Source organism: Ostrea edulis, chromosome 5 (genome assembly GCF_947568905.1).
Source record: "Ostrea edulis chromosome 5, xbOstEdul1.1, whole genome shotgun sequence".
In the NCBI taxonomy this organism is placed as follows: Eukaryota; Metazoa; Mollusca; class Bivalvia; order Ostreida; family Ostreidae; genus Ostrea; species Ostrea edulis.
In genome coordinates this window covers 84,025,888-84,040,338 of record NC_079168.1, presented here as the reverse complement: position 1 = coordinate 84,040,338, position 14,451 = coordinate 84,025,888, and the positions used below count along the sequence as shown (strand labels likewise).

General features: G+C 32.5%; 1 protein-coding gene across 1 annotated transcript; it reads left to right on the top strand.

The window, feature by feature from the left end:
• The first annotated feature begins 808 nt into the window (after positions 1-808).
• LOC125651617 (electron transfer flavoprotein subunit alpha, mitochondrial-like) lies at positions 809-14,026 on the top strand. Its single transcript, XM_048880302.2, has 10 exons — positions 809-910; positions 2,521-2,667; positions 3,231-3,312; positions 3,981-4,063; positions 9,990-10,089; positions 10,351-10,461; positions 11,998-12,102; positions 12,323-12,474; positions 13,081-13,227; positions 13,915-14,026. Exons 1-10 carry the CDS (start codon positions 827-829, stop codon positions 13,951-13,953), a joined length of 1,050 nt encoding a protein of 349 aa, XP_048736259.2. The 5' UTR covers positions 809-826; the 3' UTR covers positions 13,954-14,026.
• Positions 14,027-14,451: the final 425 nt, after the last annotated feature.

The following is a 14,451-nucleotide window of genomic DNA, read 5'->3' as shown; positions in this document are numbered from 1 at the left end:
ACTTTGAATATATTGAAATTGTAAAACCAACTACTACAGAGATATAATCATATTAATTATGTATTTAAAATGTTGGCTTGCCAACTCTTAAAGGGACTGGTTCACGATTTTTGATAAAAATATTTTTCATTTTTGATGCTAAACATTAAAAATATAACTCATTTAATATGTTGACAGCCAAAATTTTGACCTTCTGAATGCAAGAATAAAAGCAATATTTTAGCCTAAAAGTTAATCTTTGTTATACATGTATAAACAAAGACTCAAGTATTTTTATGTAAACAAACAAACAAGTGAAATATTGATTTTGTAATATAATGGATCTTAATTTTGCATAGTCACAAATTTGAACGTTTAGATGACACATTAATATTTTACCCCAAAATGCTTGAAACGTGAAAGATATAATAAACTTAGATCGATATCCATTTCTTTTGAAAATTTTGTAAACAATAGCATACCGCAATCTTTGTTTACAAAACAAATAATAAACTCTCTAAAATGAGCTTCTGTGATAATATATAACCTTAATTTTCATGTGAAATATTTCAAACACAATAGACAGTAGATTTTGATCATTAAAAGTGAAAAACAAAATTGGGGGGGGGGGGGTCGTGAATCAGTCACCACTGAGATAACAAACAATGGTTTTTCAAAATTTCATAGCTAAGTCGGAATAAAATTTGAGCGGAAAAACCGGCCAGGCTAGATACAAATTCTATCGAGAATAAAGATGTACAAAGGGCGGGTTCAGGAATTGAAGTTAGGGGACGCAATTTCAAAATCAACATGCACTGGAACTATGCGTGTATAGTGATCGGGTTCGATGTTCCTCATATTTTTATTAAGTTTGATAACAAGGGTCATCATGTTTTCGTCTGCGAGACATATAAATTTTCTTCGACAAACCGTAAGTATGATGTAAAGACACAATAACGTGGTGTTTAAAACATGCGATCATTACTTTGCCTTATTTTGAAAGCCCATGTAACATTTGAATTTAGAGAACACGAAATAAACTGCGTGTGAACTGCACTTAACCCTACTACCCACTGTCGCTTGCAACATTGCACGTTGCATAACTATACAACACACATACGCAGTGGAAGCGTTACTTGTTTTAAACTTAAATTAGATATAAAGTGTTAGTAAATATTACCAGTGGAGATTTGAAATGCAACAAAGACTTAAATTTCCATGTAGCCCCAAGACGTGGACTTTAAACTCTTAGACTTCTAAGACAGCACACAGGTGCTTGGGTCATACTATATATATATTGATTATTTACATATGTATAAGGTTAGATGTGTATTCATATATTATGACACAAGCACCTGTGAGACAGTAGTATGCTCTTTTTTTAAAGCCTGGGTGCATCATCAGATCATGCTTGTTTATTTTATAAATATATAAATATACAAACCTGGTTTTCATAATTAAAATATTTATCAGACAATCTGATGTCTAGGCTGAGCTAGGTAGCATATTGGTTAACTTGCTTCTTTGACCTAAGTTTCATCCTCATGATCTGCAATGATTGTATGTATATGAGAGGGTATTGTGGTCGCCTTCAGGTATGCTAGTTTTCTCCATCTGACATCAATGACAATGATAGTGTGTTTTGGAACTCTGTATATAGCGCAGGCCAGACCTGGGGTAATGGTAATGTGTTATGGGAATGCATTGTAATCATTACATTTTTTTATTGTAATGGGGTGTAATGTGTAATGCACCCATTTTTGAATTACAAGTAATTGTAATGTAATGCATTACTTTCTTAAAAATACCAGTAATGACCATTACTTTTCAATTACATTTGAATTACATATAATTTCTTATTTCATCAAATAATCGAAGTTTTTTTTCAATGACACTGATTAAGAATTTTTAAAACATGATACATTAAAAATGCATTCTTTAAAATAAAGACATATTTCTTGTTTTAATGTGTTCATTCAATGGTCATTTATGAATAATTCAAGCGATTTTTTAATGGAAATTCTTATACTTATTTATAATCTAACAGTGTTTATGAAATGCCAATCACTATTCATTTGGTCAGACAAACTGAATTTTTATGCATGATTTAATCATTTATAGGATTAAATGATTTGTAAAAGTCTGGCCAATGTTAAAAATTGAATTAAATGAAATGTGCATCATGACCTCAGACATCCACTATTGTACAGGGTCTGCTTCATGTATGTCTGACAGGCCAAAGCAAATTTGACTAGGTTTGTCAGATGGTCAGGTGAATTTGGGGAAGACTGTAAATAGGATAATTTTACTCTATAATTAAAAACTTAACTACTGGTTTATTACACAATATATTGAATGAAAAACATCTGTTTATATCTGATGCATTAAAGTTTAACAGATTTGTAACGTATGTTTTGCAGCTCTATTTCAGATCATAACAAAATGGTTTGTTTTTTTAAGTAATAGCAGTGAATTAAGAAAGACTTGATAATTTTGTTTCATACAGAGTATCTATTTTACATAGAATATTCATTATTTCAGATAACAACGTTATGCAGGAACAACAGTACCCTTGTTATAGCAGAACATAATAACCAGAAACTGATTCCCTCAACACTGAATACAATCACAGCTGCCATCAGTCTAGGAGAGGTCACCTGTCTGGTTGCAGGCACACAGTGTAAACAGGTAAGTCACAGGATTGTCACAAATGTAACAAAACCATGATCTTTCATCATAGAAAGATGGGGAGATTAAATTTCTTGAGGTGGAAAGCTTGCACATAGAGAACTTTACAGAAGGAAGTCATTTTCCAAAGTGTAAGTGTATTGTAAACAGCAGGGTCGGAAATTACAGCTTGTCTACCTGCCTGAGACATTCAGTTTTTTTTAGGCGGGTAGGGAAAAAAAGACCACCTGATGTCCCGGTGGTCAGTGTACAACAACAAATTAGGTTTTATTTGTAAATTCATTAATTTGTGTAAAATGATAAATATCACAGAACTGAAAATCGGGACTGACCGATTTTGAATTGGACTGGCAACTTTTGAGTGTAGCCAGTCTTGTGACTGGTTCATGATTTCATTGAGTTTCCGACCCAGGTAAATGTTGCGTTCTTGTTACAACTCTACAGTTATACTTCCTGAATGAGTACATATATGCCATTGGTGAATTTCTTATGCAAAGTTTGGATAAATATATTATGAGACCTGAAATGGTATATGTACTCATATTTAGAGTTGAATTTTACAGGTTGCCGCCGAAGTGGCCAAAGTGAAAGGGGTTAAGAAAGTGATTCTAGCTGACAATGAAGTATACACAGGATTCCTCCCAGGTATCAAGCTAAAGACATGACCATGAATAATACATGTCATTTCATCACAATTACAAGTGTGACTTAGAGTTTGGATTAGCATTTTAAAAATATACATGAACCTTTAAATGCATAAAATTTTCTACATGTAGTCATTCTATTGATAATGTCAGGCCTTACTGTAAAATCATTCTCACTGGTTTCTTTGCAATTATTTGAGAATGCTGTAGAGTTGATTTTCATTTTGGTTTGATGTGGTTAAAAAGCGTACCTGGAATTTCTTGTGAGGTCATAAGGTCAAAGGATAGCCTCTAGTGTTAATAGTACAAGTGAACATTGGTTCCAGTGTTCTAGTTGATAAAAGATTTATAAAGATGTTCATATTTCTACCACCAGTTTGAATTCCTATGAGTGTTTCGGAACATCTTTGGCATGATATAAAACATCTAAACCATACAATGTACTTAATTCACCATTTTAAACTTTTTATTTAAAACATTATGTGTGTACATGTATCTTGTATAATTACCCCTTCATTTGGAGTAGTGTTGATGATCGTGTCTCAAACTGGTCGGAAATAAAAAAAAATTTAAAGTTAAAAAAAGTCAAACAATTTCATGTTTGTGTATGTTTATCGTGTAATTTGCTGTAATACTGTCAACTTTTTCATTAACATCTCTAATTTTCAGAGGCCTTGACTCCATTGTTACTTGCAGCCCAAAACCAATTTAAATTTTCTCACATAGTGGCACCTGCAACAGCTTTTGGAAAGGTAAAACTACATGATTTAAACATAGAATTCTGACCACATCTAGTCTTTACAAGTTTCTCCTGTTTGGTTTCAGTTTAAAGCGACAAATGCCATATTAATTGGATATTACTGTAGAAATAAAAAGCATGTGTTTTACATCAAGCTATATAAGTTATACACTTTATGCAGATTATACAATTCAATTCCATCAGTTTAAAAAGTATTCAAACTCAGGTGGTGAATGCCCCCTTTCGAAATATTCATGATCACATAACATTGCAAGCTGAAAAATTACATGGTGACGTGAAAGCATGGATGTCCTGTACGCTGTTGGCAGGCAGTCTGACAAAAAACAGGGTAGAGAGAACCACTTTCAGTAATGGAAAGGGAGTTAAATTTCACGTTTAACATGAAATCACTATTCGGTACGACTGCATACTGTAAACAAAATTATCATCTCCCGTGATGTTTCAAATAATATTTTTCTTGCACACATCCACCATAAACATCATTTCTTCATAAATACACACAGGAAAATTACTGTTAAATCTAGTAGACTCCTTTAATACCAGTATATAATATGTTGAAATTGTCAAATCTGGTTTTTGACATCAAACAAAATACTGTTTGATACGGCACATACACTGTATATAGCTTAATTAAATAAACTTGACACCAGAGTATGGCCATTGTTCTATAAATGTATATCTTTTTTCCAACAATATGAAAATAAGCCAGAATGAACAGATACATGTTGAGTGTTATCTTCTATTTCACAAATCTAGAGTTTCATGATTTGATCTCATCAGGAGATGACAAACCTAATTCATTTAGAGATATGATAAATGATAGAGTAACCTCTGATAAGCTAAATATTTAAAAAGAAAAATGGAAGGTTTCTTGGACAAATATTAATATGGAGTTTCTCAAAGGCTGATTGAAATTTGTTTTAGTCAGTTATTAAAGCAAGGAATGGAAATACTTCTCATTACCAGCTCGTTAGAGTTATCGCACTTTGATGACTCTTGTGCGTCATTGGTAAGAAACTGCACAAGTCTCGCGAACAAGTGCGAGATTACTGGGACATAAACGAAATGTTCATAGCACCCCCCCCCCTTTAAGAGTTAAAATACATGTTGTATTTTTAAATAAAATAACCATTGATCAAACTGCATTTTTCAAATATTCTAACACTATTTTACTAAAGATGTTACATGTTTTTTAAACTCCACTACACCTATTTTAAAAATTCCAAACAACGATCTTCTCTGTCCTAAGTCCATCAATATTTTGTAATTTTCAAAATAGCTTCCATGCAGTTTGGAAACCCATTAGTTGTGTTAATTAGTGTTATAAACGACTAAAAGAAATGCAGTTTGGAATATATATAAGTTCTAAAATATGGGAATTGAGAGGGGGGGGGGGTGTACGATTACAAAGTCCATGCCATATGAACCTGTCCTAATTGTATAATAAAATAGAATGTCTTCATAGTCTGACAGAATAACGTTAAAAACATATTAAGCCCATTAATTACAAGAAAAGTTCTTGTGTTGGATGTGCATATAGGTTTTTCCCTTCACAGTTCTTTTTGCGATCGGTCAGATTTGGGTAATTCAGTACCTTCTCTCCCATACATGGTTTAATAAATAAGTTTGTCTGTTTTCTTGTAAGAATAATCAATTCCTAAATTTGACTTTAGAATTTTAATCAGTGTTGTGGTTTGCAGTCGGTTATAATATGTATTTGATACCATAATTTATATTACGCATGCCTAAGTAATGTGTTTACATTATGTTGTCCCGGTAGCACGACTTTACGCGCCTTTAATTAGAAGAGTTCCACTAATGGAAATGATAAGTATTGTCCATGTAACTGTATTGACACATAAATTTTGAAGGTTTTCCAATATGGATTTTAATCATATTTGAATGTGTTAAACCAACCTCTTTGAAATCCAAGCAAAAACATAAACTTGGCTTTGGCTGGGATTTTCATGTTGCCCATCATAAAGTATATTTCATGCTCTAGTGTATTTATACCCCCCCCCCCCCCTCACACACACCTAACTTTGTTTGGGGGGTATATTGGAATCACCGTGTCTGTCTGTCCATCTGTCTCTAGACTTGATTTTGTCCATGCATGTTCTAAGAAATTAGTGCATGTATTTTTCTGAAAATTTGTACACTGATTGCTCACCATATGAAGATGTGCACCTATTTTATTATTTTTTTTCATGCTTTATTTTTAGACATTTACAATTACACCTTTATAGATGATCGCACCTATTATTTTCATATTGATTGGACAACTTTTCTTCAATGTACAGGCTTTTTCCTCTGATGGACTTAGTCATTTTTTAAACTAAAAAGAGTATCTCTTAAAAATTCATGAAAGAGATTTGATTTAAATGTTGTAAATACATTGTTCTTAGACTGAAGTTATGCATTTCTTGGTTTTGAATTAGAATATTTAAAGTATTAGAAAGTTATGCTAATTTCTATTTTTTTTAAGGGGTGTCTTTGTCTAGAGAATATTTCTAAAACAAATTAAAAAGGTTTGAATCAGACCTTTTACATACATTTTTTATTAAAGTAAAATAAGATTTATGTACCTTACATTTTGATTTATAATGAATGTATGAATATTTTCTGTTGGTGTGAGAGGGGAGTGAGGGGGTAATCATACTTTACAGTTTAGCAATTTTTAAACCATACACCAAATTAAGAGAAATGATAATACCGGTAAACAATTAGATTCTCTGAAAATCCTATTTATTGGTATAGTGTTTATATTGAGCACCACCAGAAATATTTTAATATTTAATTATTGATTCATTGATTTTTTTTAAAAGCAACATTTTCAATAAAATATAATCTACTAGATGTCTATTTAATTAGACAACTTCTGGTTTGATCTGAGTCTGTTTTTATCCATTATATAGTGTGCTCAGCGGGGATATTTGTAGGGCAGTTCTACTTTAGAATGAACAATAGTATTGGTTGTATGTTTTAAACATAATTAAATTTATACAATATTCATGATGGAGTATTCATTTACCTATTTGTGTTTATATATGATGCAAAATGATAATTCATCATGCAATTCAATATTTATTCCTATGAATAGGTCAGTAAAATAAAATAATGATAATTCAGCATGCAGTTCAATATTTATTCCTATGAATAGGTCAGTAAAATGAAATAATGGCACTTGCACAGATTTGCATGAAATAAACTACTGTAGTTTTCTCAGAGCTCCTACAATCTTATTTCCTTCTAAGTATCCAGATGTTCAATGTTACCTACATAGTTTTAAATGTTCACAGGACACAGTTGTTCTACATAGTTCTAAATATCCACATGATACAGTTCTATATAGTTTTAAATGTTCACATGATACACTTGTTCTATATAGTTCTAGAGATATTCACATGATACAGTTGTTCTACATAGTTTTAAATGTTCACATGATACAGTTGTTCTACATAGTTTTAGATGTTCACAGGATACAGTTCTATATAGTTTTAAATGTTCACATGATACACTTGTTCAATATAGTTCTAGAGATATTCACATGATACAGTTGCTCTACATAGTTCTAAATGTTCACATGATACAGTTGTTCTACATAGTTCTAAATATCCACATGATACAGTTCTATATGGTTTTAAATGTTCACATGATACACTTGTTCTACATAGTTCTAAATGTTCACATGGTACAGTTCTACATAGTTTTAAATGTTCACATAATACAGTTCTACATAGTTTTAAATGTTCACACGATACAGTTGTTCTACATGGTTCTAAATATTCACATGATATACTTGTTCTACATAGTTCTAAATGTTCACATAATACAGTTGTTATAGTGATGAAACGATTGTCGCCAGTGATCGATTGTCGGTCGTTCAGAGACCTACGATGCTACTAATCGATTACAAAATAAAAGTCGCCGACATCGTTGACCAAACAAAATCCGGAAATCACTTCAACTTTGTTCAAATTTTATTTTCTGTATGTCAAACCCGATCAAAAATAAGCAAACAAAATGGCGGGAGATATGAAGGACGGTAACAACAATGACATTCAAATAAAGGAGCCTATCACTGATATCTTTAATACATTGAGATTATAGATAAATTCCATCACTTGATATATTGGAATCCTGATTTATTTACCTGTGAACAAATGAAACAAAAAAGAATTCAAATGTTGTTTCCATACATTTAATGATTCTGTTACATCTAATTTAAGGGGAAAACACTTAAATGCCAATTCCGATTATAATCGATTACTTGTGTCCAATTATTGGCGATAATCGATTATGGTTTTTGGTCCGATTGCCCATCACTAAGTTGTTATACATAGTTCTAAATATTCACAGGATACAGTTGTTCTACATAGTTTTAAATGTTCACAGGATACAGTTACTCTACATAGTTTTAAATGTTCACAAGATACAGTTGCTCTACATAGTTTTAAATGTTCACATGATACAGTTGTTCTACATAGTTTTAAATGTTCACAGGACTGTACATAGTTTTAAATGTTCACATGATACACTTGTTCTATATAGTTCTAAATATTCACATGATACAGTTGTTCTAAATAGTTCTAAATATCCACATGATACAGTTGTTCTACATAGTTTTAAATGTTCACATGATACACTTGTTCTATATAGTTCTAGAGATATTCACATGATACAGTTGTTCTACATAGTTTTAAATGTTCACATGATACACTTGTTCTACATAGTTTTAAATGTTCACGGGATACAGTTGTTCTACATAGTTCTAAATATTCACAGGATACAGTTTTTCTACATAGTTTTAAATATTCACAGGATACAGTTGTTCTACATAGTTTTAAATATTCACAGGATACACTTGTTCTACATAGTTCTAAATGTTCACAGGATACAGTTGCTCTACATAGTTCTAAATATTCACAGGATACAGTTGTTCTATATAGTTCTAAATGTTCACATGATACACTTGTTCTACATAGTTTTAAATGTTCACATGATACACTTGTTCTACATAGTTTTAAATGTTCACATGATACACTTGTTCTACATAGTTTTAAATGTTCACATGATACAGTTCTATATAGTTTTAAATGTTTACATGATACACTTGTTCTATATAGTTCTAGAGATATTCACATGATACAGTTGTTCTACATAGTTTTAAATGTTCACATGATATACTTGTTCTACATAGTTTTAAATGTTCACAGGATACAGTTGTTCTACATAGTTCTAAATGTTCACATGATACAGTTGTTCTATATAGTTCTAAATGTTCACATGATACACTTGTTCTATATAGTTCTAAATATTCACATGATACAGTTGTTCTAAATAGTTCTAAATATCCACATGATACAGTTGTTCTACATAGTTTTAAATGTCCACATGATACACTTGTTCTATATAGTTCTAGAGATATTCACATGATACAGTTGTTCTACATAGTTTTAAATGTTCACATGATACACTTGTTCTACATAGTTTTAAATGTTCACGGGATACAGTTGTTCTACATAGTTCTAAATATTCACAGGATACAGTTTTTCTACATAGTTTTAAATATTCACAGGATACAGTTGTTCTACATAGTTCTAAATGTTCACAGGATACAGTTGTTCTACATAGTTTTAAATATTCACAGGATACAGTTGTTCTACATAGTTCTAAATATTCACAGGATACAGTTGATCTACATAGTTCTAAATATCCACAGGATAGAGTTGTTCTACATAGTTCTAAATATCCACAGGATACAGTTGTTCTACATAGTTTTAAATGTTCACATGATACAGTTGTTCTACATTGTTCTAAATGTTCACAGGATACAGTTGCTCTACATAGTTTTAAATGTTCACATGATACAGTTGTTCTACATAGTTCTAAATGTTCACATGATTCACTTGTTCCAGGGCTTAGCTCCAAGACTGGCTGCCAAATTAGATGTGTCTCCTATTTCTGATATCATTGGAATTAAAGATAAAGATACCTTTGTCAGGACAATATATGCAGGTGAGTATCACATATTTCTTAAGCAGACTGGACTGAAGACAATTTTCTTTTATTTCAATCAAACCAAACAGTGTCTGATCTTTAAAAACTGTTTTATGCATCAAGTTAGTTTAAGATACAATTGATTATTTCATGATTTAATTTCGTAGTTTGATTTGAAATAGTGGAAAAATCAGCATTATAACAAAGTTGCGGTCACTCCTTTGTATTATGATTGACAAACATACATGTACTTTACAAAATATGTTTTCTGCAATGTAGGAAATGCCATTCAGACCTTGAAATCTAAAGACAATGTGAAAGTGATAACAGTGCGAGGGACGGCGTTTGAGGCGGCAGGCCATGAGGGAGGAGATGGTACAGTAGAAGATGGTCAGAATCTTTTGGTTATCATCAGATAATTCTACAAAATTCAACAGAACTTATTATTAATCCTTGTCCCTAACACCAATTCATAAAACATTTTGTTATAACTGATGCTATCAATTAAATGTCCCAAGAAGATGTACATTTGTGCACGTTTGCATGGCTTGCAAATCTTTTTAGCTCACCTTAGCTGAAGGCTCAAGTTAGCTCTTTCTGTCGTCATAAATTTTTCACATTTTCATCTTCTCCAAAACCACTGGACCAATTTCAACCAAACTTGGCACAAAGCATCCTTGGGTGAAAGGGATTCAAGTTTGTTCAAGTGAAGGGCCATGCCCCTTTTAAAAGGGAGATAATCACAAATGCAAAAATAGGTTGGAGTCATTTTAAAATGTTCTTCTCAAGAACCACTGGGCCAGAAAAGGTGAAATTTACATGAAAACTTCCTGACATAGTGGAGATTCAAGTTTGTTTAAATCATGACCCCTGTGGGTAGGGTGAGGCAACAATAGGGGATTAAAGTTTTACATGCGAATATATCGGGGAAATCTTTAAAAAATCTTCTTCTCAAGAACCACCAGGCCATAAGAGTGAAGATTTAAGTGAAAGCTTCCTGATATAGAGTAGATTCAATTTTGTTCAGATCATGGCCCCTGAGAGTAGGGTGGGATCAGTTTAGGGGATCAAAGATTTACATACTGATACTTATGAAAATCTTATTCTCCAGAGCCACTTAGTCAATTTCAATCAAACTTCTTACAAATCATTCTTATGTGAAGGGGTTTCAAGTTTGTTGAAATGAAGGGCCATGCCCCCTTCAAAGGGAAGATAATCGCAAAAATAGGGTGGGGTCATTTTTAAAAATTTCTTCTTATCAAAAACCACTAGGTCAGAAAAGCTGAAATTTACGCAAAAGCTTCCTGACAAAGTGGAGATTTAAGTTTGTAAAAATCATGACCCCTGGTGTTAGGATGGGGCCACAATAAGGGATCAAAGTTTTACATGCAAATGTATAGGGAGCCAAAGTTGGCACAAAGCATCCATAGATGAAATCTATTAATATGAAAGGCCATACCCGTCTTCAAGGGCATATGATGATTAATGAATTTGTAGTGAAATTTAATTATTAAGTTTGAGAATTAATGAATTTTTAGTCGTTACCTTTGAAAAGTTTTTTCTGAACCAAGCTGCTAGTATGAGGATAGTTTTGCTCAAGCTTGTTTATTGCTAGAAACTGCTGCTCAGGTGAGTGATGTGGCCAGTGGATGTTTTGTTTCTGATCCTGTCTGTATGTATATGTACCTTGTTAAGATATTGACACAGCAATGTAAGATTATGGAGCTATAAGGCATGAATCATGCACAGAAAAAGATGCAAAGGTTTTTGTAATGGTCAAATCTATAGCTCTCCAGTCTATCAACATTTTTTTATGTTAGAGAGCTCTAGTTCTACTACAAATTTGATTGTAAAATAAAATTGAAAGATTGGAATTTAAGAAATATGTAGTTTAGAATATTTAAAAATTGTAGATTTACTTTACAGCACCCTCATGTGATGTGAAGAATGACCTCAGCCAGTTCATAGGTCAGGAATTAAGTAAGAGTGACCGACCTGAATTGACAAGTGCAAGCACGGTCATATCAGGAGGTCAGTATACTACCAACCCTAATCAGTCAGTTTCTTCAATGAGACATTAGAATTTATGATCAAATGTCATTGATTCTTTCAAAATACATGATATACTTAAATTTTGATTTTATTCTTGGGGCTTACCAAAATGACACCATCAAATTAAAAAACAAATGACTCCGAGGTAATACAATATTTTGTAAGTGACAAAGTAATATTTTTTTGTTTATGATATCAGGTCGTGGGATGAAAAATGGAGATAATTTCAAGCTTTTGTATGACCTTGCTGATAAGATGGGAGCTGCCGTGGGAGCCTCACGTGCGGCAGTAGATGCTGGATTTGTTCCCAATGACATGCAAGTCGGCCAGACTGGGAAGATTGTGGCCCCAGTAAGTATTGTTACAATTCGTTTTGTTTGTATGCTGTTTTACATTGCTTTTGAGAATTTTCGCTCAAAAAGAGACACCAGCTTTAGATGAAGTGCCACAAATGTTGACTTATACCCTACGACTCAGGGTTCTTTATAGTGCCCATGCCTGTCACAACACAGGACCGCCACTTGTAAGGTCATAATAAAAAAAACCATGGCATTCGTTTCTAATGCCGGGCATTTTGGAACAGTCATTCCTTATGGTAAATATCTTAGGTTTGATGTGGTACCAGCATTTTGAAAATCAAATCCAGGACTGTATTATACCAAGTGCCCTAACTGCTGGCTACCACAACCAATATCCGTTACAATTTGTAAACATTCGATTATCTATGGTCATTAGAAATTACATTTTAAAATGTGAAATGTTCAAGGTGAAATGTAGTCCATTTTCAGACTTCGGTAAAATTTGAATTTCACCTTTCCCAATGTATTGACAAAAAAGTAAAGTTTGAGTCTCCAGAAAAGTTTATAGCCATAGTAGCACTAAAAGTCAAATGTTATCATTATGTAGAATACATAGATAGCCAATGTATGTACATTTACTATGGCATGTTTATAACAGGACCTGTACATAGCAGTTGGTATCTCTGGAGCTATACAACACTTAGCAGGAATGAAGGATAGCAAAGTGATAGTAGCTATCAATAAGGACCCTGAGGCTCCCATCTTCCAGGTGGCTGATTATGGCATCGTACAGGATCTGTTTAAGGTTAGCATCACAGACTGACATCTCAGAGTCTATGTTGTTAGAAGCTACAACTGTTGCCAAGGCCTGGATTCATCTTGTCTTGAACCAAAGGGTTAGAAGAAAAACACAGTGATCATTACTCTGCTCTGTGATAAAAAGTTTTTACATCACTTGTAACTGGCTCATAATTCCATTGAGTTTCCAACCCTGATACTTCATGTATTTATTAGCTATTTGAACACTAACAAGATATCTGTGTTCCAAACCAGGTCATACCATATTAAATTGGTGAATATTTATACTCACAGTTGTTTTTTGTTTTCAAAATATGTTATATAACATTAATTCAGAAATAATGTGACAATTCTTGAAGAAAAAACCCAACTTGTCATGAGATGCAATTTGATTGCAATGTCATATTGAACTACATGATTAAATGACATCTTTTAAGTTTTAAATCATAACACTAAAGCTCATTTCATATCAGCCACAAAATTGTAAATATAAGTGATAAAATATTGTTTCTGTGACCTTTTAAATGGAATGTGAAATGCAATTCGAATGTGATCAAGTCTATCATAAATAATGTCCTTCAGAGGCTATAAGATTTAATCATTAACCATCAGCATTTCACTTCCCCAAGAAAGTTATAGAAATGAATTGAAACACTGCGGTATAAATAATCTTTATGGATGTTCTTTATTTCAGGCGGTTCCAGAGATGACTGATCTTGTGGACAAGAATTGAAACACGATATAATTCCCTGATTAATGACTGTGATGAATATGTACCTGATCAAATAAACAGGAAGCATGCAGACTTTTATCCTCACTTTGTAGTGTTTTAGAGAGCATATTACATGTGAAAATTTTGATTTGAATTAGAAATGCACTAGAAGTGTGTTTTAGTAGCATTTTACATCACTCATTTAAACTGACCAGTCTTTTACTGAGAAGCAGATTATTGATGATTATTGGAAGACAGATAATGATGAACTCTTTATAAATACTGAAATTTGGTTATGATGCATTGTACTGAAAAATGTATTTCATCATTCCACATGTCTCATATACTCTGTAGCAATGTATTTCGTTAAGACGACTTTCTAATACTCTGTAAAAGTGAGTGCCATGCATACATGTAGGTCAAAATTTGTGGCACTTGACTAGTATTTAAAACTGGTAAACATCTTGACAACAGTGATAAATTCTCGAATGGGACATAGAACACACACAAACGAACAAT

Bases quoted from the DNA above. Each gene is read 5' to 3' on its own strand.
- LOC125651617 (XM_048880302.2), top strand. From the start codon at position 827: ATGTTCCTCATATTTTTATTAAGTTTGATAACAAGGGTCATCATGTTT. The intron at 10,462-11,997 runs GTCAGAATCTTT...TTTACTTTACAG, and splicing joins AGATGGTACAGTAGAAGATG to CACCCTCATGTGATGTGAAG. The intron at 12,103-12,322 runs GTCAGTATACTA...TTATGATATCAG, and splicing joins AAGCACGGTCATATCAGGAG to GTCGTGGGATGAAAAATGGA.